Source organism: Trachypithecus francoisi, unplaced genomic scaffold, assembly GCF_009764315.1.
Source record: "Trachypithecus francoisi isolate TF-2019V2 unplaced genomic scaffold, Tfra_2.0 Lachesis_group6, whole genome shotgun sequence".
Taxonomy (NCBI): domain Eukaryota; kingdom Metazoa; phylum Chordata; class Mammalia; order Primates; family Cercopithecidae; genus Trachypithecus; species Trachypithecus francoisi.
The window spans coordinates 9,515,896-9,543,397 of NW_022681471.1; the positions used below are offsets into that span (position 1 = coordinate 9,515,896).

General features: G+C 43.4%; 1 protein-coding gene across 1 annotated transcript in view; it reads left to right on the forward strand.

The window, feature by feature from the left end:
• Nucleotides 1–5,580: 5,580 nt before the first annotated feature.
• The window catches only part of ATP11C (ATPase phospholipid transporting 11C), a 218,588-nt gene continuing 196,666 nt past the window's right edge, over nt 5,581–27,502 (forward strand). Inside the window, 1 exon segment of the mRNA XM_033200856.1 lies at nt 5,581–5,749. Coding sequence (XP_033056747.1) covers nt 5,723–5,749 — 27 coding nt within the window. The 5' untranslated portion in view covers nt 5,581–5,722.

Genomic DNA, 27,502 nt, shown 5'->3' on the forward strand with positions numbered 1-27,502 from the left:
CCCTTCTCCGTCACAGGTGTGGCCTACATCCTATGCTCTAATGGTTGTTTTGCTCACTTGCCATGGTGAGATTTCTGAGGGGTTGAGGTAGAAGGTACGGAAGATTGGGGGTGGGGACAATAGGGAAGAAGAGCTCTTGAGTCATTTGTACAGAAATGGTGCAACAAAATTGAAAGGATTAAGAAAGAACTCTCTCCCTTCCCTCCCTCAGGTAGCAAGCATTATCTAGTCAGTTGGTAATATGGACAGAAAGAAGACTGCTTCCTATGAATTCCTACCTGTGGGGCTTCTTTCTGTTGCAGTTAGCTAATCCACCAGAAGAGCTGGCGTTATGTTTCAGGGGTTCTGACAGTCTAGGCAGGAGGAAGTTCGTTTTTGCAGTTCTGTTCAGTGGAGTTGTCCCAGTGAAAATGCTGGCTGAGGGCCTGCTTTACATAGTCACGGACAACAGCTTTCTACAACACCTGGGTTTTCTTTGGAAACGGTGAGGAGGCACTAAAAAGAACCAAAATCTTTTTTCTTGTCTTAAAAAAAACTCACAAAGGAGTGAGTCTGAAGGATGTGTGTGAGAGTAGCTCTAATTTCAGGTTGAGTTTGGACACAGAAAAAGTCACCCTGCATAATTTCACGTTTTGCTGAGTGTATTTTGATTTGTATGGAATTGCATTAAAAAAAAAAAAAGATGAGGCTTGCTATGTTGCCCGGGCTGAACTCAAACTCCTGGACTCAAGCGATCCTCCTACCTTGGCCTCCCAAAGTGCTGGGATAATAGTGTGAGCCATCCTGCCCAGCCTGGAATTGCACTTTTTTTTTTTTTTTTTTTTGAGACGGAGTCTTGCTCTGTTGCCCAGGCTGGAGTGCAGTGGCACAATCTCGGCTCACTGCAAGCTCTGCCTCCGGTTCACGCCATTCTCCTGCCTCAGCCTCCCGAGTAGCTGGGACTACAGGCGCCCGTCACCGCGCCCGGCTAATTTTTGTATTTTTATAGAGACGGGGTTTCACCGCGTTAGCCAGATGGTCTCGATCTCCTGACCTTGTGATCCGCCCGCCTCGGCCTCCCAGAGTGCTGGGATTACAGGCTTGAGCCACCGCGCCCGGCCACTTTTTTTTTTTTTTGAGACGGAGTCTCACTCTGTTGCCCAGGCTTGAGTGTAGTGGTGCGATCTTGGCTCACTGCAACCTCCTCCTCCCAGGTTCAAGTGATTCTCCTGCCTCAGCCACCCGAGTAGCTGGGATTATAGGCACGTGCCACTACGCGCGGCTAATTTTTGTATTTTTAGTAGAGACAGGTTTTTGCTATGTTGGCCAGGCTGGTTTCAAACTCCTGACCTCAGGTGATCTGCCTGCCTCGGCCTCCCATAAAAATGCCTGGAATTACATTTTTATAGTTGAGCAAATTAGACTGGACCCATGAGTATAGGTGTTGTATTGAAATAAATTGAGAGAATAAATAGCAGAATTATAACAAATAAAAATCAACAATACTGCTATATCTTTCTGGGGTTGGGGATGGAGTTTTGCTCTTGTCACCCAGGCTGGAGTGCAGTGGTGCGATCTTGGCTCACTGCAACCTCCACCTCCCGGGTTCAAGCAATTCAATTCTCCTGTCTTAGCCTCCCGAGTAGCTGGGACTATAGGTGCCCGCCACCACTCCTGGCTAATTTTTGTATTTTTAGTAGATATGGGGGGGGGTTTCACCATGTTGGCCAGGCTGGTCTCGAACTCCTGACCTCAGGTGATCCACCCACCTTGACCTCCCAAAGTGCTGGGATTACAGGCGGGAGCCACCACGCCTGGCCCAATACTGCTATATCTTGAGGACTCTTAAAATTCCTGTGATTAGGTTGCAGTAACATGACAATGGGCAAGTATGAGAGCATAATGTAAACAAAAAAAAATTTCAGGTCTCTAATATTTTTTAAAGTCGATCTGTTTGAATCTATAAGCAAAGTACATTTTTTCCATTTATTTAACAGAATTGAATTTGGAACGATATTACTTACTATTCACTAGCAAGCACTTGCATCCCCAAATGTCTAAATTAGTTTATTATTATTATTATTATTATTATTTTTTGAGACAGAGTCTCGCTCTGTCGCCCGGGCTGGAGTGCAGTGGCCGGTCTCAGCTCATTGCAAGCTCCGCCTCCCGGTTTACGCCATTCTCCTGCCTCAGCCTCCCAGTAGCTGGGACTACAGGCGCCAGCCACCTCGTCCGGCTAGCTTTTTTTGTATTTTTAGTAGAGACAGGGTTTCACCGTGTTAGCCAGGATGGTCTCGAACCTCCTGACCTCGTGATCCGCCCGTCTCGGCCTCCCAAAGTGCTGGGATTACAGCTTGAGCCACCGCGCCCGGCCTATTATTATTATTATTATTATTATTTTTTTGAGACGGAGTCTCGCTCTGTCGCCCGGGCTGGAGTACAGTGGCCGGATCTCAGCTCACTGCAAGCTCCGCCTCCCGGGTTTACGCCATTCTCCTGCCTCAGCCTCCCAAGTAGCTGGGACTACAGGCGCCCACCACCTCGCCCGCTAGTTTTTTGTATTTTTAGTAGAGACGGGTTTCCCGTGTTAGCCAGGATGTCTCGATCTCCTGACCTTGTGATCCGCCCGTCTCGGCCTCCCAAAGTGCTGGATTACAGGCTTGAGCCCCGCGCCCGGCCATTAGTTTATTATTTTATTGATAAGGATGTATTTTGGTAAGAATTCTAGACTTATACCTAGAACTAAAGACAATAACCTCCTCCACCTCTCAATTCCAGTATCTAGAATAATGTCTGCCACATAGTCGTTCAACAAATAAACTAGTGAAGAAATTACAGTAGTTGCTGCGTTCAATAAAAGTAAAGCTAGAGGCCGGGCGTGGTGGCTCACACCTGTAATCTCAGCACTTTGCCTAGGCGGGTGGATCACCTGAGGTCAGGAGATCGAGACCAGCCTGGACAACATGGTGAAACTCCGTCTCTACTAAAAATACAAAAATTAGCCGGGCGTGGTGGCAGGCATCTGTAATCTCAGCTACTAAGAGTCACTTGAACCCAGGAGGCAGAGGCTGCAGTGAGCCGAGATCGAGCCACTGCACTCCAGCCTGGGTGACAGAGTGAGACTCTGTCTCAAAAAAAAAAAAAAAGTAAAGATAGAAAATAACTCTATTTGAAAATAAATCTTTAAAGCAGTAGAGAGCAAAACTTTAGATCCCTCTTGTCAATAAAATATCGTAATATCTGATTAATATAATAATATAATATATTATCTATAATATAAATAAATATCTGATAATATAAATTTAAATTTAACATAAATCTTAAAAATCATTACATACAGGCTCAACTGTGAGCAAAGAGAAGGAATCATAAGAGGGGAAGAATTGAAAACGGTTGGTTTTACTTCTTGGCAGTTAGGACAGTTTGGCAACAAACCTTAGGTCTCCTGCATTTGCATTTTATTGGGGGGTGGGCTTCTCGTTGATCACAGAATGAAGTTCAAACTTCGTAACATGTTTTTGAAGAATTTTAGATTTTGAAGAATTTTGGATTTTAGCTTTCGTTCGAGCCGCCCTTACCTACACGTCCTGGGCGTCTGCCACTACGGCGTGATCTCTTTCTTAGTTTGTCCTGCGCTTTTTCACTGACCTCTCCCTCTACCCTGGACTTTGTCCCCTTGGGCTCAGTCAGGTCCTCTAAAGCCTTCCCACATTTCAAGGGCTAGTTTAATCTCCAGAGCTTTTAGGAAAACTTCCCAGACCACCTTTTCAGATGCAATGTCGCTCTCCCCTATTTCCCTAGCACTTTGAACTCCAGCTATTATGAAATTCTAACGTGGCGTTTTCGCTTGTTTGTATCCCCCAACCAGCTTGCGACCACCCTGTTGGGGAGGTCTTTTAAGAAATCGCTGTATCCAGCCCTGGCACAGTGCCTGGTACAAAGAAAATTCCCAGTAAAGGTTTGTTGAAATGAATCCAAACTCCGGAGGGTAAAGGAGAAGCGCCTATGCCTAGCAGGAAAGGCCTTTTGCGACCTTTGGTAAGGCCTGTGGTGTGGCTGGGCCCTGTCCCCCGCTCTAGACTGGCAGGAGAATGTGGCGAGGCAGAAGACTCGTGTAAGAGTCTCTGAACTCCCTTTACTTATTTCTTTTTGACTTTTATAGAAGAATCTGTAAGTTTTCCAACAGCCTTGGGCCCCGCCTTAAGGGCGGTGAAAAGGGGTGGGGTTGTGGAAGTTGGGAGGGATGCCCAGCCTCGTGGCAATTCTGGACTCGCTTTCTTTTTTTAATTTTTAAAGTTTTGCAAATTCCAGCTCTAAGCTGGGGGCCGAGGGTGGAGAGGGTTTCCTGATGCGCACATTTTGCGTTCCAGGGAAAGCTCCCAGGATTCGGAGCTTTGCCTAATTTATCCTTCTCACATGTCCCACCACTAGGAAGCTACCGAGTGCACCCGGCCTCCACACCCAGCCGGCCAGCGTGGAGAACCCGCTGTTCAGCCCGCGCTTCCTTCTTCAACCCTCTGGGCAAATCTGGGACTAGCGTGTGGGGGAGCTCCCAGCCCGCCGTACCAGGCGGAGTAGGGGGACGGTTGGACTACAACTCCCAGGTTACCCCGGGAGCAAGGCGGGGGAAGGGGGCGAGCGGGAGGGGCCTGGGGTGGGGCGGGGAGGGGGTCAGGGAAATCCCGCCCAGCTGCGCAGCAGCAACGACACAAAGCCTGACTTTACAACCTCAGAGAAAGTGGAAGTAAGAAGGCTTAGGTGGGCAGGCAGGACGAGAGAAAAACCCAGAGGAGGGAAAGCCGCGTAATTGGGAGTACAGCGTAGCGAGGGTCGAGGGGGAACCCTCGTCCGTAGAGATGAGGAGGGTGGGCTTTCAGAACTAGTCCCCCGTCTCGCCCTGCCCCGCCCCTCCCGCGCTGGGGTCCCCACGGTGCCCTGCCTCGGAGCCCCGCTCCACCACGCCCGGAAGGGGGAGCCTGGCCGTCGGCTGGCTCGGGGCGGGCCGGTTGGCTGTACCCAGGCTCCCTAGCCCCAGTGCGGGACGAGAGCGCGGGGCGGCGCGGAAGCCGCGGACCAAGGAGGGGCTGCGAGCTAAACAGCGCGGCGGGGCACGCGCGGCGCGGCGGACGAGTTAGGGCTAGGGCGAGGGAGGCTGTGGCTCCCGACAGAGACAGGGGAGTAGTGTCGGGCTGAGGCGAGGTGAGGCGCGGGGTGCCTCGGGAGGGTTCCCCGTGCCCCGAGGGGGGCGGCCGCGGAGTCCAGCGGGGAGGCGGGCGGTGGTGCCGCGTCGGGGAAGAGTGCATCCCGCGGGGTGCCGAGCCCGGCGCTGGCGGAGAGACGGGGGCGCCCCCCTCCCCACAGGAGGAGCCTCGCGCTCCTCCGCCATCCTTCCCCCGCGCGGCGGGCTCGCCTTCTCAGTGGGTGCTGCGGGAGCTACCGGCCCGCGGTGCCGCCGCCCGCGGAGCCGGGGCCAGATAAGGGCGATCCACGGGGCTGCCGCCCCCAGGTCAGGCAGGCCGGGGGCGGGCCGCGAGTGAGGCGGGGCGGCGGCGAGGCTGCGGACGGCTGGGGGGCGGGGGAGCGAGGAGAGCCGAAGAGAGCAGGCGGGAGCGGGTGGCCCGGCCGCCCGCCTCGCTGCTCCGCTTGGCGCCGCCGGCCCACGCCGCAGTGTGTTTTGTGGACGGCGCCTTCCCAGACAGTCCAGTAGAGCCCAGCTCAGCGCCCGGCGGCCTTCGACGCGATGTTCCGCCGGAGCTTGAATCGTTTTGTAAGTATACTCGCTGCGGCTCCGCGCGTGCCGGTTCGTTTGCTCGCCAGCCCCTTCGTCGGGTCCTCACAACAATTTTCTAAGGGGGCAATTACATCTCTGGAGACACCACCACCCCTCTTCTTCCTTTTCACCGAAACACTGTGCCCAGGCGGCCGGGGAGGGGAGGCAGGTAGGGCTCTCGGGGTATCCCACCCTCGCCCCCAGGACAATTCGACCAGGGCTTCCCGGAGCTGTTACAAACTCTGCCTGAAACTGGGGGCCGCCCTCGGGCTGGGTGGTGGGGGACTCGTGGGGGGACCGACTTGGGGACCCCTCAGTTTGCCAATTAGTCGAAGATGGCGTTTTATTCTCAGGGAGGTTGCCTTCTTTTGTTTCCTCTGCCACGAGCACATGGAGGTAAACCTAGACCTGTCACCGTGGCCCAAAAGAAGAGCTGGGGGCTGAGGGAGCCGGAGGCTAGGGCAAGACTCAGCCTTGCCTAGGGCTCAGCCAGCGGGCGGCTGCTGACCGGAGGCCGGGCAAACTTTGGAGACCCAGCCTATAAAGCTCACCTTTAGGGTGTGTTTGAAAGGCGAGCGTGATTGTCAGGGTGGGCTGGGTGGATGTGCAGCCGCCCGGAGGCTGCGCCGCCACTGCCCGTGCTGCCGATCGCTGGTCTGAAGCCTCGCGGAGGGCTGAGCACCCCAGACCTTGAACCCATGGGAGAAGGCGGGCTGCGACTGGACTCCTCCGTCCACGTTTACCCCCTTCAAAATCCCCAGAAAAGGGAATTTCATTTCAAGGGAGTTTGCCATAGGGAAAATCGCTTTCGGGCTACTGACTTTTTTGAGTAACCTGTTTACTCCTAGAGGGTACATTAAGAATGGAGCAAAACAGGACCATTTACGTTCTGTGCTGCTATTTGTAGCAACTTCCTTAATTGCAAGAGGAGGTGGCGGGAATAGGATTTTATTTCTGCCAATGATGTGAAAGAAATGGTTCATCTGCAAATTTTGATTTTTCTGTAGTTAGGAAAAAGGGTTGAATGCTGAGTTCCTCTACCTGCCTTAAAATGCATCTTTTGAGAACATGTCAGTTTGGTTTTATTCATGCAGTTATTCCTAATCAAAGCGTTGCTAACATTTTTCATACATCGGATAAATTTGCTCTCATTTTTCCTTCATTTGAAACTTTCACAAATGTACACAGGTTAAAAGTAATACTTGTACATCCCTTTTTAGAATATTATTATCACAATAGTGCTATGTTAATGGTTTTCTAAATGTTGACCTCTCCCAGAAACATGCAGTATGAAATTGGAACAGATTATTACCTGTGGCATAGAGCAATAGAGGTTGTACATATCAATCATCTTGAAATCCGTAGGTGACGGCTTGTACTAATAGCTTTGCTGAAGCAAGTGACTAAAATTGGTTTCTCCCATGTAGCCTGAGAATGCAAACGGGTATTGTTCTTCATAGCTCTATTTCACATAGATTCTTGTGATCTTGGAGTGTTGTTTGGGGGTGACAAAAAGGGAAAGGTGGCAGTGAAAGCTAATCGTAGTATTTAGGAAAAGGATAATCTTTTCACATGGCACTCTTATGGTGGAAAACAACTGGCTCTGAATCATAATAAAATCATTAAACTTAAGTTGTTGAAAATCCCTTTTTTTTTTTTTTTAAGGATTTGAACATTTGAAACTGAACAACTCAAGTACTGGTCTAAAAGCTCATTTGCTTCCCTTTTGCGAAGAGTGATCTGCATTGTATCAGAGTCTAGTAATTAAGCAGTGCTGGCTCAGGAAGCCAGGGCATGCAGTAGAATTTGCAGCAGTTGTTGAGGTGCCAGCCTGCAGGTATGAGGCTAGTACTTTGCATCCCCGACCAAGATCTCAGCAGAGAATCACTTTTGCTAATACTGAAATGAGCTTTGACCTCACTGCTGCAGCTGGAATGTTCAGCTGTTCACATTTTCCTGCGCAGCCATGACTGTGGTAAGTATCGGGAATTTGTACCAGTGCAGTAAGCTGAAAGGTTCTTAGGAGTTGTGTCTGAGCAGGCCAGGGCAAGGAATTAATCTGCATACCTTTGGACTGAATGTGAAAAATACTATCAAATACTCATTGCTAAAAACGGCTTCAAAATTTGGGGGGGGGGGCAATTTTTCCATCTCTTAGATCAGTAAACTGTATGCTGTTCTTATCTTTTGCCTGACAAATTCTTTGAGGGGTACTTCCATTTAAATTACTAGAAGACTAGAATTAAAGATTTGGTTGGAACTTTGAGACTTTCACAGCAGTATAGATGTAGTCAAGCTGTGAATTGTCTTATGATTGTTTTAATATTTTAGAAATAGAGCTATGAATTCCTTTCAAAATCAGTTGTGGTTTTTAGTGTACCTGTACGTGTCTGAAATTGGTTTTGATTGTGAAATAAATTACAGTGGTGTTGATTGTAGTTGTTGGTTGTTGAAAACTAGACTACATATTAGAGAAGTGCTTTCTTTATATTTTAAACCTGAAGTGGAAGAATCCCTTAGGATTCTTACAAGCATCATCTTCTATAGCTCAGTTGTGTTTGCTGAATCATTTTGAAATGCCATTTATTTTTCAAGTTTTCCAATTTCAAGCTAAAAGAAAATAGTGATTCATTGTATTTTTTAAATACATGGTCTTGACGTCTTTGCCATTAATAACTGTGTTCCTTTCTTTCTGATGAATTATGACTTTCCTTTTGACAGTTTTGAGGTGGAAAGAAATTGGTGGATTTGGTGTATAACATTTTAGGGTTGAGGCATGTAGAGGATGTCCTAAAGGATTTAAGAGTTAGATGTCTCTGAGTACAATAAAAGCACCGCTTGTTCTCAGTCAACATCTCCATAAATACAGTAAATAAATAATAATAGCTCTGTCTGTACAACTTATTTTCTTCAAAGGCATATTTAATCAGAAGTCTGGACTAGTTGAGATTTAAGGGTCATGGACTTTTATGTTATCCTGTTTTGTTTTATTCTTAATGCAATTCCTAGTGATTATAGTAACATATTCTCTTGGTCTTAAAGATTTTTTGAAAATCTGAAAACAATTCCCTCCTCTTTTTGGCTTATTAAATTATTTTATACTAAAGATTCAAAATAAGAGATTTCTTGATAAAGTAGATTGGGTGCTTGGCCAAGAGGACTCTGTCAGTTTAGCTTGTCAGAGAGTGATAGTTAACAGGTATGCATTTCTAGACCTTTGATACATGAAAGCTTAATTGTGAGTATGAAATACTGGAGTACATTTAAATCTCTGATTCTAGAAATCCTTAAACTGTTTTGGTTTCATAAATGCATGTAGCATATAGTCATAATATCACACAGAAAATGCCCAGGACTAGAAAGAAATTAGACTGCATAAGGAAGAATGGAAATTTAAAATGACTAAAAAGTACAAAATAAGAATTAATGAAATAGGTAACTAATTTATTTCTTTGAGTCCAAGGCAAAGCTAGGCTAATGAAACAATATATGGAGGCAATTTAGAAAATAGTTCAGGTAATTGCTCCCCGCCCCCCCCCCCCAGGAGCAAGAAGGTTTTTAGTCTCCCCTTTAAATTATCAGAATAATTAAACTTTTTTTTTTGTTTGTTTCACTTTAATAACTCTGGCCTGACATTGATGAGCGGGAAAATACTGATAATACTGACCATACTTAAAAGCAACTTTTTTTTTTAATCATATTGTGTTCTAATTGCCTTTTAACTTGTATGGCTCCCTAGACTAGTCTTTCACAACATGGGAGAATTGGCACTGATGCCCTAGGACATGCATTGTTAGTAATAAATTAACATTTTCCTGCATAGCTGGAGTTAAGGAACCCTAATTGAGAAAGGCTATCCTAGACAGGGACAGTTCACAGTGTGTTCTTAGCTCCTAGCACAGTGCCTGGTCCCTAGTAGGTGTTCAGTAAAATATTTTTTGAAAGAACAACTTTTGTATGTATCCCATAAATGATAACCTTTACTTATAGATAATGATTATTGTAAACCTGCCCTTATGCAGAATGAGTGAAGAATGAGTTCTTGTTAATTGGGGTATACCGTATACATTACTAGTATTCTAAGAATTAGAATAAATACACTTAATGCTGAAAGCTATACTGACCATAGTATAATCTTTCTTTTTTTCCCTTTTTTTGAGATTTATTGTGGGAATTGGATCATGCTGAGAAGTTCCAGGATCTGCCATCTGCATTATCCCCTTGGTGTTTTTTTTTTTTTTTGGAGACAGAGTCTTACTCTTGTCACCCAGGCTGGAGTGCAATGGCACGATCTCGGCTCACTACAACCTCCACCTCTTGGGTTCAAGCGATTCTCCTGCCTCAGCCCCCCTAGTAGCTGGGATTACAGGCACCTGCCACCACGCCTGGCTAATTTTTTGTATTTTTTTATAGTAGAAATAGGGTTTCACCATGTTGGCCAGGATAGTCTTGAACGCTTGACCTTAGGTGATTTCCCCACCTCGGCCTCCCAAAGTGCTGGGATTACAGGCATGAGCCAGCGCGCCCGGCCTCTTTCTTAGATGATTAAGGCATTGTATGGTTTTGCAGAGCAATTTTTTCATTCAGCAAATATTCACCAAGCACTTACTATGTGCTGGGCACTGTAGTCAATCCTGGGGGCATAGATGAGCAAGACAGACAAGGTTCCTGTCTTCTTGAGCTGTAATTATCATTACATACACAACTACAGATATAGAAGGCATGGTAACTGCATTGCATTGAATACATTTGTGACATACCATGAAATTTGATCTTTATGAATAAGTTACTATTACATACTTGTCATTTTTCTTTCTACCAAAAATAGATTGTACAATATCAATTATTTTCTGGTTGTTTGGATGTCAGATAAAAAGGAATTTATTGCATTTGTCTCCTTTCATCTGACCTATGCATGGCAAACTGCTCTTTTGCAAATAGATGCTAGGCTGACCCTGCACAAGGTGGGAAACTTATTTAGAAATGAACCACTATAACTTGAAATAAATCTTCACACAAATGAAAGCAGCTTTTGTCTTCTTTTTTCCTGATCTACCTTTTACTGACTAAGCAACCTAAAACTCTGAATGTGTCCTGAATACTTTCTGTAGTGTTTACTCTTTGTTCCTTTTGTTTATGCAATAATTATTGCTAATAAGGCAGCCATTTAGTGTGTAATGTTGAGTGCCTATATACCAGGTAGTTTCCAGTGTTCCTAATTAACTTTTAGCTGAATTGAGATTTGGGCAGGTGAAGCTGGCCATTTCTATATTGGTGCAACTGTCCAAAAGAGCTTGTTTTCTCAAAAAAGCTGCCAGTTTACCACCTGCTGAGCAGTGGGTTCTAGGAGGTAAAGGATGGCGAGTGGCCTCTGAAAGAACCATAACTAACCTCGCTGTGTCTGCATGATGTGCAAAGAACTAGCCCACTGAGTGAAATCAAATACTGGTTTGTTGAGTGATGGAAAAAATCATCAAGGCTCACTGCTTGTCTAACATGGTTGATCAGTTCTCTCAAAGAGGGTGAATGCATGGGATACAAAAATAATACTATTTTGTTCTTCAAGGTGGTGGAATTTCCTGTACATCTGTAGCGCTTTATACAGATGATCCATTTACATCTGGAACCCTCGAGACTAGGAGACTTTTTCTTGTTAGGTGGTGGGAGGTTCTGGGCTTCCACAAGTGAATTAGGTGCTGGCTCTTGAGTTTATTTCCTTTCACTTAACATTTACCTTCTTGGCCTGTTATACGGGTAGATTAGTGGTGATCGTAAAACAAACATATTGGCACAACTGCAGCATATGTTAACACTGCTGCAGCTTAATGATGAATGAGTGCTCAGCACTGCAGATATGGGCACAGGATGCCCTGTGCCCGCACATTGGCAGACAGCCCCTCAATTACTGCAGTGTCTGGATGGATTGCTGGTTCAGCTGACTTCTTGATAATAGAAGATGTGATTTATAAATGATAATGGACCATGGATTTCCAGATTAAGAAGGTTAACCTGTATTTGTGAAGTAGAAATCATTGATTTCTTGCGCCATATTTATTTAATGGAATATGGGAGGATTGGTGAGGCCTACCCTGTTCAAGCAGATATCATCATTTGTTTTTTAGGTGTCTGTATTATATGTTGTCATGAAGTATTAATGTGGCAATGTTTTCCTATTCCATTTCTCTTTACCATGGTATTCTTGGAAAAATCAGAAGTGTTCTTGAAAATGGTCTTGCAGTTAGCACAGCATCAGGTAAACAGTAGATGTTCAATTAATACTTGTTTAATTGTTTTGAGCTGAATTGGTAACACAGTCTGAGTCAGTAATAACAGATGAAAAATGATCAGTTTAGGAAGCAGCCACCAAGAAGCTTATCCATTTCAGACTGGGCTACATTATGCATTTCAGACTGTGCTATAAAATTAGCCAGGAGTGGTAGTGCAGGCCTGTAATTTCAGCTACTTGGGAGGCTGAGGCAGAAGAATCACTTGAACCTGGAAGGTAGAGGTTGCAGTGAGCCGAGATTGTGCCATTGCACTCCAGCCTGGGCAACAAGAGCAAAACTCCATCTCAAATAATAATAATAATAATAATAATCCTGGATGCTTACTGTAAATACAGATTCCTGGGTCTTGAACTTACTGAATCCAAGTCTTAGGTGGTAGGCCCCGGAAACTGTTTTTAACAAGCATTCCAAGTGGTTCTTAGGCTCACTAAAATTTGAGAACAGCCATATATAATATAGTAAACACTGAATATTTATTTTCTGGGCACACTCTCTGTCAACCTTTTTGAACTTCAGTTTCTTCATCGATAGAATGGGAATAATAATACCTGTTTCACAAGACTGTTGAAAAAAATGTTTGGTAGACTGTTCAACACTATACCAATTGTGTCAGAGGTCCTCAAAACTGGCCTAGGTTTCATGATTCACTGGCAGAACTCAGTACATATACACGCTTGGGGATGTGATTTATTATAGCAAAAGGATACAGAGCAAAGTCAGTAATGGGAAAAGGCTCATTGGGGCCAAGTCTGGAGGAAACCATGTGCAAGCTTCCAGTCCTCTTTCACTGAAATCACAGAGGTCATGCTTAATTCCTCTAGCAAACGAGTTTTGACAGCTTGTGTGAAATGTCTACTAGGGAAGCTTATTAGAGATTCAGTACCTAGGGTTTTTATTGGGAGCTGGTCACAGAGGCACCCTCCACCTGGTACACAGCAAAATTCCAGACCCCAAGAAGGAAAGCAGGTATTCACCGTAAACCCTATTGTTTACACAGCTTAAGCAGAGTGAGCCACTCTTATCAGGGTGATGGGAACCCTCCCGAAATCCGAGTCCCCAGACACCAGCCAAGGACCAACCTTGCAAACAGGCCCTACTAAGAATAGCAGTGTCAGGCCTGCTATGTTAACTCTTTCCATCACGCAAATATTATGAAATACTGGTATTTTTTCAGTGAAAGGAAATGACTTGTCCAAGATCATTAAGCTAATCAGCAGTGCAGCTGAGACAGACTCCAGCAATCACATCTTTTCATTGCTGCCCATACCCATGCTTCTAGATTATGGGTCATTCCTTTTCATACTGTCATTGAAAGCACTCACTATTTGTCACTTGAAGCAGAAGAGCAGCCTGCCGGTGGTAAATTGATGCACCCAGTGGGGGAGCCAGGAAGTATTGATGTTTCTGCCAGTTTAGCGTCAACACTTGCTGGTTTCCTCTCTGGAGCATCACCAAGTTCGTGGATTTTCATTTTTCCTGACTTTTGGACTTTCGTTACTGCTCCCATTCATTTGTTCATAGTCCTAACACTCATTTGCATCATTGCTTCATCCCATTCTATACCTTTTGGGTAACACAGTTTCCAAACAGTGGGAATAGTGCAGTATTTTGTCAAAGAAGACTATATAGGGAAAAAAAAAAACACCAAAAGAAAAAAAAAATGTATGGCAATATTTACAAATATTGGTTTATATCCTGGATTGTCTTTTGAGTTTTTTTTTTTTTTTTTTTTTTGAGGCGGAGTCTCGCTCTGTCGCCCAGGCTGGAGTGCAGTGGCGCAATCTCAGCTCACTGCAAGCTCTGCCTCCCGGGTTTACGCCATTCTCCTGCCTCAGCCTCCCGAGTAGCTGGGACTACAGGCGCCCGCCACCTCGCCCGGTAGTTTTTTGTATTTTTTTAGTAGAGACGGGGTTTCACCGTGTTCGCCAGGATGGTCTCGATCTCCTGACCTTGTGATCCGCCCGTCTCGGCCTCCCAAAGTGCTGGGATTACAGGCTTGAGCCACCGCGCCCGGCCTGTCTTTTGAGTTTTATAGTCATGGAAAACCCTAGAATATCTCTGGTTATTTGGAGTTTCAACTGTTTTTACTGTTATAAAGGAAAATTAACAAATCTTTTGTGATTGGCGCAAAGAATGAGGAAATCATACTGGATGGTGGAGTAATCCCACATATCGACAGGGAGTAGAAGCCAGGAGGGAATTGCCTCAAGTAACAGCTGGGTAGAGCAGATTATGTAAGCTACACCTGTTGTGTAAGCAGTGAGGACGTTCTTTAAGCTTCACAATTAATGTATTTTGCAGTAGTATGGATTAAGGGATCTATAGTATAGTTGACAATTTACTCTGGCTTCTTTTCTGAAAACATCCATGTGAATCACAGCTTTCTTGAAACACTCATCCCCTATTTGGTACTGTGGAGGTGTGTAAGATACAGCCCTGCTCACCAGTAGCCTGCACTTTTTTTTTTTTTTTTTTTTTTTTTTTTTTTTTTTTTTTTTTTGAGACGGAGTCTTGCTCTGCCGCCCAGGCTGGAGTGCAGTGGCCGGCTCTCAGCTCACTGCAAGCTCCGCCTCCCGGGTTCACGCCATTCTCCTGTCTCAGCCTCCCGAGTAGCTGGGACTACAGGCGCCCGCCTCGTCGCCCGGCTAGTTTTTTGTATTTTTTAGTAGAGACGGGGTTTCGCCGTATTAGCCAGGATGGTCTCGATCTCCTGACCTCGTGATCCGCCCGTCTCGGCCTCCCAAAGTGCTGGGATTACAGGCTTGAGCCACCGCGCCCGGCCTAGCCTGCACTTTGGTAGAAGAGATAGAAGACCAGCAAACAGGACCAACCTCCACACAAGGCCAGTAGGTCACCAGTGCCATCCTTTTGAACAACATACACAGTAAGTGCAGTAGCCATTCAGAAGGAGGCACTGGCTCTCTGGCTTCATTTCTTGGGGAGAGCTTTATGGAGGAAGTAGCCTGTCAGCTGGGCCTTTGGGGACCCAAAGGGCTGAAGGTTCTGAGATTTTAGGGATGGGCAGTCTCATTACAGGAGGAGGCAATTACCTGAGCAGTGGTGCGGGGTCATTGTTTGCACTTAAAGCATGGGAACCAGTCAATTTAGAGAGCATACATGCCAACCCCAAATGAGTTTGAGCTGTTATAAAAAAGTATAACAGGCGGGGCTCAGTGGCTCATGCCTGTAATCCCAGCACTTTGGGAGGCTGAGGCAGGTGAATCATTTGAGGTCAGGAGTTCAAAACCAGGCTGGCCAACATGGTGAAACCCGGTCTCTACTAAAAACAAAAATTAGCCAGGTGTGATGGAAAGCATGTGTAATCCCAGCTACTTGGGAGGCTGAGGCCGGAGAACTGCTTGAGCCAGGGAGGTAGAGGTTGCAGTGAGCAGAGATGGCACCACTGCACTCCAGCCTGGGTAACAGAGTGAGACTCTGCCTCAAAAAAACAAAACAAAACAAATAAAAAGTATAACAGATCACCATAGATTCAGTGGCTTATAAACAACAGAAATTTATTTCTCACAATCCTGGAACTTGGAAGTCTAAGATAGGATGCCAGCATGGTTGGCTACTGGTGAGGGGGCTTCATGTTGTAAACTGGTGACTTATTGTAACCTCATATGGCAGAAAAAGAGTGAAATGAGCTCTCTCGGGCACTAATCCCATTAATGAGGGCTCCACCCTCATGGCCTAATCACCTGTCAGATGCCTCACCTCCTAGTACCGACACCTTGGAAGTTTGGATTTCCACATAAGAATTTTATGGGAACATAAACATCCTGTCCATGATACAGCAGAAAGACCAAAACGTTGATCTTCAATGCCTTACATTGGCTGTAGTAATTTTGATTTTGAAAAAGGAGATGCTGAAAACAGGTGTCAGGTGGCTTTAGGTCTCCACAACAATAGCTATAGGAATCTTCCTATACATAGATACTCTTTTCTGAAACCTATGACTCCAGCGAAATTGTTATATATATATATATATATATAGAGAGAGAGAGAGAGAGAGAGAGAGAGAGAGACAGTCTTGCTCTGTTGCCCAGGCTGGAGTGCAGTGGCACAATCTCGGCTCACTGCAACCTCCACCTCCCGGGTTCAAGTGATTCTCCTGCCTCAGCCTCCTGAGTAGCTGAGACTACAGGCATGTGCCACCACACCTGGCTAATTTTTGTATTTTTAGGAGAGATGGGGTTTCACCATGTTGGCCAGGCTGGTCTTGAACTCCTGACCTCAAGTGATCCACCTGACTCAGCCTCCCAAAGTGCTGGGATTACTGGCTTGAGCTGCCATGCCCGGCTTGATTTGGTGCAGGGACAGTAAGGCAGAGACCAGGATGAAATATATATTCAGGGTAATATATCATGACACTACTTCATGTATTATTATAGGACTGCTTACTTAGTTACCCTGCTTAAATTATGGGTACACATTTCTGGGAACTTTGCTTAGACAGGGGAGACAGGATGGCAGTTCATTTTCTTGAGTACTAGTGGTCATTTATTTAAAAAGCTGGAGATTAGGCTTTTTTTCAGGAGTACCCTCCTTACCAACACATTTATATTTCACTGCTATTAGATAAGAAAGCTTTTAATAGACTTTCAGATCTGACTGCATCATTCGGACTTACCAGAACATGAATTGCATCTCCCTCCCTCTGTATTAGTCTATTTTCATACTGCTATAAAGAACTGCCTGAGATTGGGTAATTTATAAAGGAAAGAGGTTTAATGGACTCACAGTTCCACATGGCTGGGGAGGCCTTAGAAAACTTCAATCACGGCAGAAGGCAATTAGGAAGCAAGGCACCTTCTTCACAAGGTGGCAGGAAGGAGAAGTGCTGACTGAAGGGGGAAGAACCCCTTATGAAACCATCAGATCTCGTGAGACTCACTATCACGAGAACACCATGGAGAAAACTGCCCCCATGATTCAGTTGCCTCCACCTGGTCTCTCCCTTGACAGGTGGGTATTATGGGGATTATAATTCAAGATGAGATTTGGGTAGGGACATGTATCACCGTCATAACCAGTTCATCACAACACCATGCTCAGTCAATGCCACTTTTCTTTATCATCATGACTGCCACCCTCATCTAAGTCATTAGCATTTCTCCACTTTCATATTTATTCCTCCTCCAGTTTTCCCCTGTTCAGTAGGTGACACCATCCCCCACCTAGTAGCTCAAGCTAAAAACCTAGCAGTCATACTTAATACTAACCTTTCCCTTCATCACATTTGTCAGATAATCCAATAGGTTCTATTTCTGAAAATGCTGTCACATCCATCCACCTTTCTTCATTTCCACACCTACCACCATTCAAGTTCAAGCTACTGCTGTCATTTACCTGGACCTTTGCAATCGATTATTTTATTATCCACTTTTGCCCTCTCCTATCCATCTTCCACACAGCTGCAGGGGGATCTTTTACAGACGCACACCAGGAGCATTTCATTGACTTTCCGCTGATTTCTGGTTAAGTACTTTGCTGGTGGTATTGCTCTTACTCTTTCACTTTTTTTCGTTCACTTGAAAAAATTGAGATAATTCACATAACATAAAATTCACCACTTTAAAGTATACACTTAGTGGATTTAAATTTACTATGCTGTGTAACTATCACAGCTATCTAATTCCAGCATATTTCCACTACCTCAAAAAGAAACCCCATCTGTTATCTCTTAGTCCCAATCCTCTACCCTTCAGCCCTTGGCAACCACCAATCTACTTTCTTATCTCTGGACTGCCAAAGGAATCATACAACATGTGTTACTTTGTGACTGAATTCTTTGGTTTAGCATAGTAATATTTTCAAGATTTGTTCATGTTGTAGCATATATCAGTATCAGTACTTCATTCCTTTTTTTTGAGGTGGAGTCTCTCTTTTTGTCACCCAGACTGGAGCGCAGTGGTATGATCTTGGCTCGCTGCAACCTATGCCTCCCGGTTTCAAGTGATTCTCATGCCTCAGCCTCCAAAGTAGCTTGGACTACAGGCACGCACCACCACACTCAACTAATTTTTGTATTTTTAGTAGAGACAGGGTTTTGCTATGTTGAGTAGGCTGGTCTCAAACTGACCTCAGGTCATCCGCCCAGCTCGGCCTCCCAAAGTGCTGGGATTATAGGTGTGAGCCACCGTGACTGGACTCATTCCTTTTGAAGGCAGAGTAATACTCTGTTTTATGGAGAGAGCACATTTTGTTTATTTGTTCATCAGCTGATGGACATTTGGGTTTGCACTTTTGTCCTTTATTATAATTTTTTATTTTTTTATTGAGACAGAGCCTCACTCTGTCGCCCAGGCTGGAGTGCAGTGGTGCCATCACGGCACATTGCAGCCTCTGCCTCCCAGGTTCAAACAATTCTCCTGTCTCAGCCTCCTGAGTAGCTGGGACAACAGACGTGCACCACCTCACCTGGCTAGTTTTGTATTTTTAGTAGATACAGGGTTTCACCTTGTTGGCCAGGCTTGTCTTGAACTCTTGGCCTTAGGTGATCCACCCATCTTGGCCTCCCAAAGTGCTGGAATTACAGGTGTGAGCCACTGTGCCTGGCAAATTTTTTGCTTTTTAAAATGAATATGTTTTTACTTGAGTATATATTAGTGGAATTGCTGGGTCATATGGTAATTGTATGTTTAAACTTTTCAGGAACTACCCAACTGCTTTCTTCAGTTCTTCCTCACTTAAATAAGTAGTTTGTGTGTGTGCGTGTGCAGTGCTGCAATCTCTGCTCACTGCAACCTCCGCCTCCTGGGTTCAAGCCATTCTCCTCTCTCAGCCTCCCAAGTAGCTTAGATTACAGGTGCCCACCACCACGCAGCTAATTTTTGTGTATTTAGTAGAGATGGGATTTTGCTGGGATTATAGGTGTGAGCTACCGCGCCCACCCGTTTATGTGTTTTTTTGAGACAGAGTCTTGCTCAGTCGCCCCGGCTGGAGTGCAGTGGTGTGATCTCGGCTCGCTGCCTTGTCTGCCTCCCGGATTCAAGCGATTCTCATGCCTCAGCCTCCTGAGCAGCTGGAATTACAGGCACACGCCACCACGCCCGGCTAATTTTAAAAATATTTTTTAGTAGAGACAGGGTTTCGCCATGTTGGCCAGGCTGGTCTTGAACTCCCAACCTCAGGTGATCCACCCTCCTCTGCCTCCCAAAGTGCTGGAATTACAGGCATGAGCCACAGCACCTGGCCAATAACTAGTATTTTTAATTGTAAAGGAAACACATAAAACTTACCATCTTTTTTTAAAGCATAGAGTAGTGCAAATTGTATTCACGTTGTATGCAACAGATCTCTAGAACTTTTTCATCTTGCAAAACTAAAATTCCATAGCCATTAAACAACAGCTCCCCTACTTCATGCAGTATTTGTCTTTTTGTGACTGGCTTATTTCACTTAGCATAATGTCCTCCAGGATTCTCCATGTCGTAGCATGTGAGAGGATTTTCTTCCCTTTTTTTGAGATGGGGTTTCACTCTGTCGCCCAGGCTGGAGTGAAGTGGTGTGGTCTTGGCTCACTGCAACCTCTGTCCCCCACCCCACCCCCGGGTTCAAGCAATTCTCCTGCCTTAGCCTCCCCAGTAGCTGGGATTATAGTTGCCTGCCACCATGCCCAGCTAATTTTTGTATTTTTAGTAGAGACGAGGTTTCGCCATGTTGGCCAGGCTAGTGTGGAACTTCTGACTTCAGGTGATCCACCCGCCTCGGCCTCCCAAAGTGGTGGGATTACAGGCATAAGCCACCGTGCTTGGCCTGATTTTCTTCCTTTTAAAGGCTGGATTATATTTCATTGTGTGTATATATATATTGTTTATCCATTCATCTGTAGATAGTCATTTGGATTGCTTCCATCTCTTGCTATTGGGAATAATGCTGCTATGAACATCAGTGTGCAAATACCTCTCTTTGAGATTATGCTTTCGATTCTTTGGATATATACCCAGAAATGAGACTGCTGTGTCATATGGTATTTTGTGTTTAATTTTTTGAGGAACTTCTGTACCGTTTTCAACAGTGGCTACATCATTTTACATTCCCATTAAGGGTTCTAGTTTCTCCACATACTCACCAACAATTGCTATATTTTTTATAGTAACAGTCTTTCTTTTTTTTTTTTTTTTTTTGAGGCAGAGCCTTGCTCTGCTGCCCAGGCTGAAGTGCAGTGGTGGCGATCTCTGCTCACTGCAACCTCTGCTTCCCAGGTTCGAGCGATTCTACTGCCTCAGCCTCCCGAATAGCTGGGATTACAGGCGTGTACCACCATGCCCGGCTAATTTTTGTCTTTTTGGTAGAGACTGGGTTTCACTATGCTGGCCAGGCTGGTCTCGAACTCCTGACCTTATGTGATCCCTCTGCCTTGGCCTCCCATGTGCTGGGATTACAAATGGGAGTCACCACGCCCGACCTATAGTAGCTGTCTTAATGGATGTGAGGTTACATCTTATTGTGATTTTGATTTGCATTTCTCGGATGATTAGTGATGTTGAGCATCATTTGCTATGTTTTTTGGCCATTTGTACGTCCCTTTCGAGAAATGTCTGCTTAAGTCCTTTACCCATTGTGGTGGCGAGGGTGTTATTTCCTTTTTTGTTGTTGCTCAGTTGTAAGAGTTATTTACATATTATGGATAATATCTCCTTATGAAATATATGATTTGCAAATATTTTCCCACATTCCATAGGTTGCCTTTTCATTGTGATGATTACTTACTTTGACGAACAGAAGTTTTAAAGTTTGATGTAGTCTCATTTGTCTGTTTATGCTTTCGTTGCCTGTGCTTTTAATGTCATATCCGTGAAATCATTGTCAAATCCATATGTCATGAGTGTTTTCCCCTCTGTTTTCTTCTAGGAGTTGCATATTTTTAAGTTTAGTTGATAGCTTATAAGTCTTACATGTAGATCTTCAATCGACTTTGAGTTACTTTTTGTATGTAGTATAAGATAAGGGTCCAACTTCATTCTTGTGCATGTTGATGTCCAGTTTTCCTAGCACCATTTATTTGAAGACTCTCTCAGCATCATAGGGCAGGGTAAGAAAAAAGAAAAGACTCTCTTTTCCCCCACTGAGTGGTTTTGGCACCCTTGTTAAAGATCATTTGACCATGTACATGAGAGTTTACTTCTGGGATATTTATTTTATTCTGTTTGTCTGTGTGTCTGTCTTTATGCCAGTGCCACGTGGTTTTGATTACTTTGATTGCATATTGTTTTGTAATATGTTTTGAAATCAGGAGTTGCGAGATCCCCAACTTCGCTCTTTTTCAAGATTGTTTTGGCTATTTGGGGTGCCTTAAAATTCCATATGGATTTTATGATGGATGTATATTTTTTTATTTCTGCAAAAAATCTTCCTCATTTTTTGTGTTCCATCTGCCACAGGACCGTTGTATAATATACTGTATATTCCTGGTGCACTTCTCTCCTGTAGTCAATTGTCTCAACTCTTACTCATTTCTCAGAGCTCAGCGTAATCATCACTTCCCTAAGGAAGCTGTCCGTAATCCTTCCCTCACACAATGCCAGGTTCACATGTGACTATGAACCTGTCCTTCATATTCTTTTTGTAGTTGACTTTACATTTGCATACTGTATTTGGTAACTTACTTAGTATCTAGATTTCCTCTATATAGTATGCTTCATGAAGGTAAGACCTGTGACTATTTTTGCTCATTGCTATATCCCTAATGCTTCACTGCCTGACATAATATGTGCTCATAAAATGTTTGCTGAATAAATGAAATACGATTTCTATTTGCATTTCTAATCTTATTTCCCATTTATAATTATAGACTTGTAGTGCTTGACTGAGAGATCAAAGACTAAGTGATGTCTAGTCTTTTTTTTTTTTTTTTTTAAGACAGAGTCTTGCTCTGTCACCCAGGCTGGAATGCAGTGGCGTGATCTCGGCTCACTGCAACCTCTGCCTCCTGGGTTCAAGTGATGCTCTTGCTTCAGCCTCCTGAGTGGCTGGGATTACAGGTGTGTGCTAACACGCACAGCTAATTTTTGTATTTTTAGTAGAGACAGGGTTTCACCATGTTGGCCAGGCTGGTCTCGAACTCCTGACCTCTGGTAATCTGTCCGCCTTGGCCTCCCAAAATGCTGAGATTACAGGCGTGAGCCACCGCGCTGGCCACATGTTGTGTTTTATAATACGTACATCATGCCTTTTTAAATTATGATTTTGGTTATTTCATATTTGGTGATGTAGTTAATGAATTAGCTTTATAAGCTTCACTATGGTTTCATACACATTTACAACGTTGATTTTCTTCAGCAATTTGCTATTATATTTTCAAAATACTTAATGTACTCGTAAAATATGTACAACTATTATATGTCAATTAAAAAATACTCCAGTATAAATACCAAATGAAGTGTTTATTAATCAAATCTTTTTTTTTCTTTTTCTTTTTTTTTTTTTTTTTTGAGGTAGAGTCTTGCTGTGTCACCCAGGCTGGAGTGGAGTAGCTCACTGTAACCTCTGCCTCCCAGGTTCAAATAATTCTCGTCCCTCAGCCTCCCGAGTAGCTAGGATTACTGACATGTACCACCATGCCTGGCTAGATTTTGCATTTTTAGTAGAGATGGGGTTTCACTGTGTTGACCAGACTGGTCTGAAACTCCTGGCCTCATTTGATCCTACTGCCTTGGCCTCCGAAAGTGCTGAGATTACAGATGTGAGCCACTACGCCCGGTGTAATTTTTAAGTCCTTTTGATAACTTTTTGTCTATGTGTTTTTCAAATTCTTGTTTCAAAATTTGTTTTTAAACAGCTTTTTGAGGTGCAAGTACTTTTAATGTTATTATTTTTGTGAGTTTATTGCAACTTTAAGGGGTACCAGATATTCAGCAATGATAGTAGTGTCTTATTTAAGTCCTTATTGCACAAAGATGGAGCTAATCTCATCATTTTATGTGGGTCAAAATTTGAAATTTTTAAAAATCTTTTTTAAAAATTTTACTTTCGGTGTAGGCATTTGTGTTTTGTTAGGATATCTGTGTGCAGAAATAATTAAGTCAGAGCCTTGAATTGCTGATCCATGATTTCATTGATATGTTGCAGGTTTATGGAATTGTTACAGTTGTAAGTTGTTTTTCTTTGCCTTTTAATCATAATAATAACAGCAAAACCTAGAGTGTTAAGTTCCAGGAACTGTTTTAAGTGCTGTATAAGCCTTAGTTAGTTTATTATACACATTTGGTTATTAGAATTCTCCAGAGAAACAGAACCAATAGGATATATACAGGAAGTGATTTATCGTAAGGAATTGGCTCATGGGTTTATGTAGCTTGACAAGACCCAAGATCTGCAGTCCACAAGTTGGAGACCCAAGGAGAACTGATGGCGTAAATTCCAATCTGAAGACTGGAGTAGGTTCAAGACTTGAGGAAGAGCCACTATTCATCTCTGAAGGCAGGAAAATGCAGGAGGAGTTACTCCTTAGTCAAGGGAAGGGGAAGAGCAGCCTTTCTGTTCTACTCAGGCCTTACACTGATTTGGTGAGACCCACCCACATTATGGAGGGCAGTCTGCTTTACTCAGTCTTCTGATTCAAAAGTTAATCTCATCCAGAAACACCTTGACAGACACATCTAGAATAATGCTTGGCCAAATACCTGAGCATGCTGTGGCCTAGTCAAATTGACACATAAAATTAACTGTCACATTTATGTCCTAGGATGATGTGAAGATGAATGAACAAATCTAAAGTGTCTATAGGCCAGGAATGGCAGACTCTACTATAAATAATTGTAGTTTGCTAGACTCCCCATCTGTAAAATAAAGGGCTTGGGCTGCTAGATGGTCTGTAAGGCTCAGTGAATCCTAGAACTACTAAAGAACCTTAGAGACCATTTAGTAGTCCAACATCTTCATTGTAGCTGGGAAAATGGACTGAGAGAGGGTAAGTGGCTTTTCCAAGATTATTCAGTGAATTGAGAATTCAGAAATATGGAATTCCAGGCTCAGTTCTATTGCCCTTGTCCTCAGTTTCCTCATCTGTGAACTGGGCTCCTGGGATGATTTGTATCTAAGTTCTCTCCCAGCTTTATAATTCTGTACTATGTGTTTAGGCTTAGAGTCTAGGAATGAGCGAATCTTTTGACTATTTTCTGTTGGGTTTTTATCTGTTTTACTCTTTGGGTCTCCATCTCTTCATTGCACATTTGACAGTACTCTACCCCAAATTTCAGTTTCCCCTTTATAGTAATGAGTTTGAACTGATTTTATATATTTTGAATGGGACAGTGACAAATTTTAGGAAGTACTGTTTCATTCGCATCTGTGTGAAGAGACCACCAAACAGCTTTGTGTGAGCAACAAGGCCGTTTATTTCACCTGGGTGCAGGCAGGCTGAGTCCAAAAAGAGAGTCAGTGAAGGGAGATGGGGTGGGGCTGTTTTATAGGATTTGGGTAGGTAAAGGAAAATTACAGTCAAAGGGGGTTCTCTGGCGGGCAGGAGCGGGGGACACAAGGTGCTCAGTGGGGGAGCTTTTGAGCCGGGATGAACCAGAAGAAGGAATTTCACAAGGTAATGTCATCAGTTAAGGCAGGAACAGGCAATTTAAATTTCACTTCTTTTGTGATTCTTCAGTTACTTCAGGCCATCTGGATGTATACGTGCAGGTCACAGGGGATATAATGGCTTAGCTTGGGCTCAGAGGCCTGACACTGTTTATGGGTTTTTAATAGTGGGTATCCTGTTTAGTTTTACACTGATCTGAATGATTGAGGATCTAATGTAGACCCATGCCTTGGTTAGTACTATGCTCTAGAATTAATTAAACTCAAATCTAATTATATTAATCTTTTAGCTAACAGCACTAATGGAGGAGAGGATTTTTGTTGATGCTGGAATATTATGGGCAAGCTTCCTGGGAATCAACACTGCTTTTGCCAGTGGTCACCTACCATTATTTTTCAAAAACACTCTTACTCATCTCTACTTATAAATACAGTTAATTAGTTGCAGAATGTTGGATAGAGTGGCGGCCCTTGGACGGGCTGAGTGACAGCTGCTACAAGACAGTAGGAGGCAATAAGTAGACAATTCATGTATATATACTTGAGAACAAGTAGTAATTTGGTGGAGCTGAATTGGGTGCCATGTTTATTACAGCCAGTGATTCAACCTAAGGCTGAGAGCCCTAGCAAGGGAGCAGTTTCAGAAAATTGAATCTGTAAATAAAGTCTATTTTAAAAGTCATAATCATTTGTTAGGTTAGACCCCAACCTCGATGAAAAGTATCAGGAGGACATATATCCCTGTTTTGAAATTTCAGGCAGTGCAATTAAAATATTCCTGTAAAAATTCAGACATATTACTTATTAAAGATACTAATGAAGGCAGTGCTATCAAAATAAAATCATATGTAATCAAATCAGAAGACTTCTTAATGTATTTATAGAATCCATGTTTGAAATTGACAATTTTAAGTAGTCATGAAATTCAATGTGCATTAACAAGTATCTGTTTATTTCCTAATATGTACCTCACATTGTGGAAGTTTTTTGAGGTACAGGGATGGGAACTTCTTTGTTATAGTGCCTTTACTAATGAGCAGCATAGCCTTGGAAAAAATCACTTCCTTTTAAAAGAAACTGTCACTTAAAAATGTAATATTCAGTGCAAATAGAATAGATATAAAATATGTGCATAAAAATAAAATAAACCCCTGCATGCCCACTACCCAACTTGAGAATTATAACATTAGCAATACAATTCTACCTATGTACTACTTCCCTATCTCATCTCCTTGCCTTCCCGCCACCCTGTAACCATTAGCCTTATTTTTGTAATAATCATTCTGTTTTAAAGTATAGTTTTAACATGTGTGTATACAAACTTAGATATTTAGCTTTCTTATTTTGAGAAATAAAATAAAATGGTTTACATACTGTTTTTTACTCAGTATTATATTGCTAAGATTTTTTGTTTGTTTGTTTTTGAGACAGTCTTACTCTGTCTCTCAGGCTGGAGTGCAGTGGTGAGTGGTGCGATCTTGGCTCACTGCAACCTCTGCCTCCTGGGTTCAAGTGATTCGCCTGCCTCAGCCTCCCAAGTAGCTGAGACTACAGGCATGTGCCACCATGCTTGGCTGATTTTTGTATTTTAGTAGAGACGGGGTCTTGCCATGGTCAGGCTGGTCTTGAACTCCTGGCCTCAAGTGATCCGCCCTCCCTCGGCCTCCCAAAGTGCTGAGATTATTACAGGTGTGATCCACCGTGCCTGGCCTGCTAAGATTCTTTTTAAGGTTTTATGTAGGCATAATTCATTCATTGTCACTGCTGAATAATATTTCACTTTGGGATTTTACTAGAATTCATCCGTTCTCCTGTCGATGGGCCTTTGGGGTGTTCGCAGGATTTTTTATTTTCCTGGTATGATCAGTGCTGCTAAGAACAATATGTATCTTTTGTTGTGTGTGTGTTTATTAAAGGGTCTTTCTCTTGGGGGGGGGTGTGTGTGTAGGATATGCATATACATAGAACACAAAACTGTATATATAGGAAGTCTCACATATGTAATCATAGGTCTTGGAATGTGCAACTTTACAAAAGGAGGTACAATTGTTACCCAGAGTAGTTGTACCAATGGGCATTCTCACTAGAATTATATGAGTTTCCATTGATTCATATTTTCTCAACGCTTGCTATTGTTTGAGTTCTTTCTTTTTGCCAATCAATTGGGTGTGAAATTTTATTTCACGATGATCTTAATTTGCATTTCTCTGATTACTAATGAAGTTAAACATTTTTGCATATGTTATGGGCCATATATGTTTCTCTCCTTATATATTTATCTCCTTTGACTATTTGCTGTTGGGTGGTTTATCTTTCTCATATTGACTTTAAGAGTCCTTTTCATATTCAAAACACTAAAGCTTTGTGGTTATCTATGTTGCAGGTATCTTCTCTAAGATACTTTGCCTTCTCCTTTTAGTATTTTTTTTTTTTTTGGTACCTTTTGATAGACAAGTTCTTAATTTTAATGTAGTTAAATTTTTCTGTCTTTTTCTTTATGGCTGGTGCTTGCTTTATGTATCTTGTTTAAGCAATTCTTCCCTGTCCCAATGTTGGGAGCTAGTCTCCTGTTTCTTTTTTCTAAAACTTTTAACGTTTTGCAAATTATTTTTTGAGCCTCACTTTTCAGGTCTTCAGAATGCAGGTATGGAACTAGATGTTCCCTAACAAATGTTCTGTTCTCTTACTCTTTGATACTGTGAGCTGAAGCAGATTTCAGATATGACTGTGTTCTCAGAGTATGCAGTGTTCTTTTTTATTTATTTATTTATTTTTATTTTTATTATTATTTTTTGAGATGGAGTCTTGCTCTGTCACCAGGCTGGAGTGCAGTGGCGCGATCTCTGCTCACGGCAACCTCTGCCTCCTGGGTTCAAGCGATTCTCTGCCTCAGCCTCCCTAGTAGCTGGGACTACAGGCGCCCACC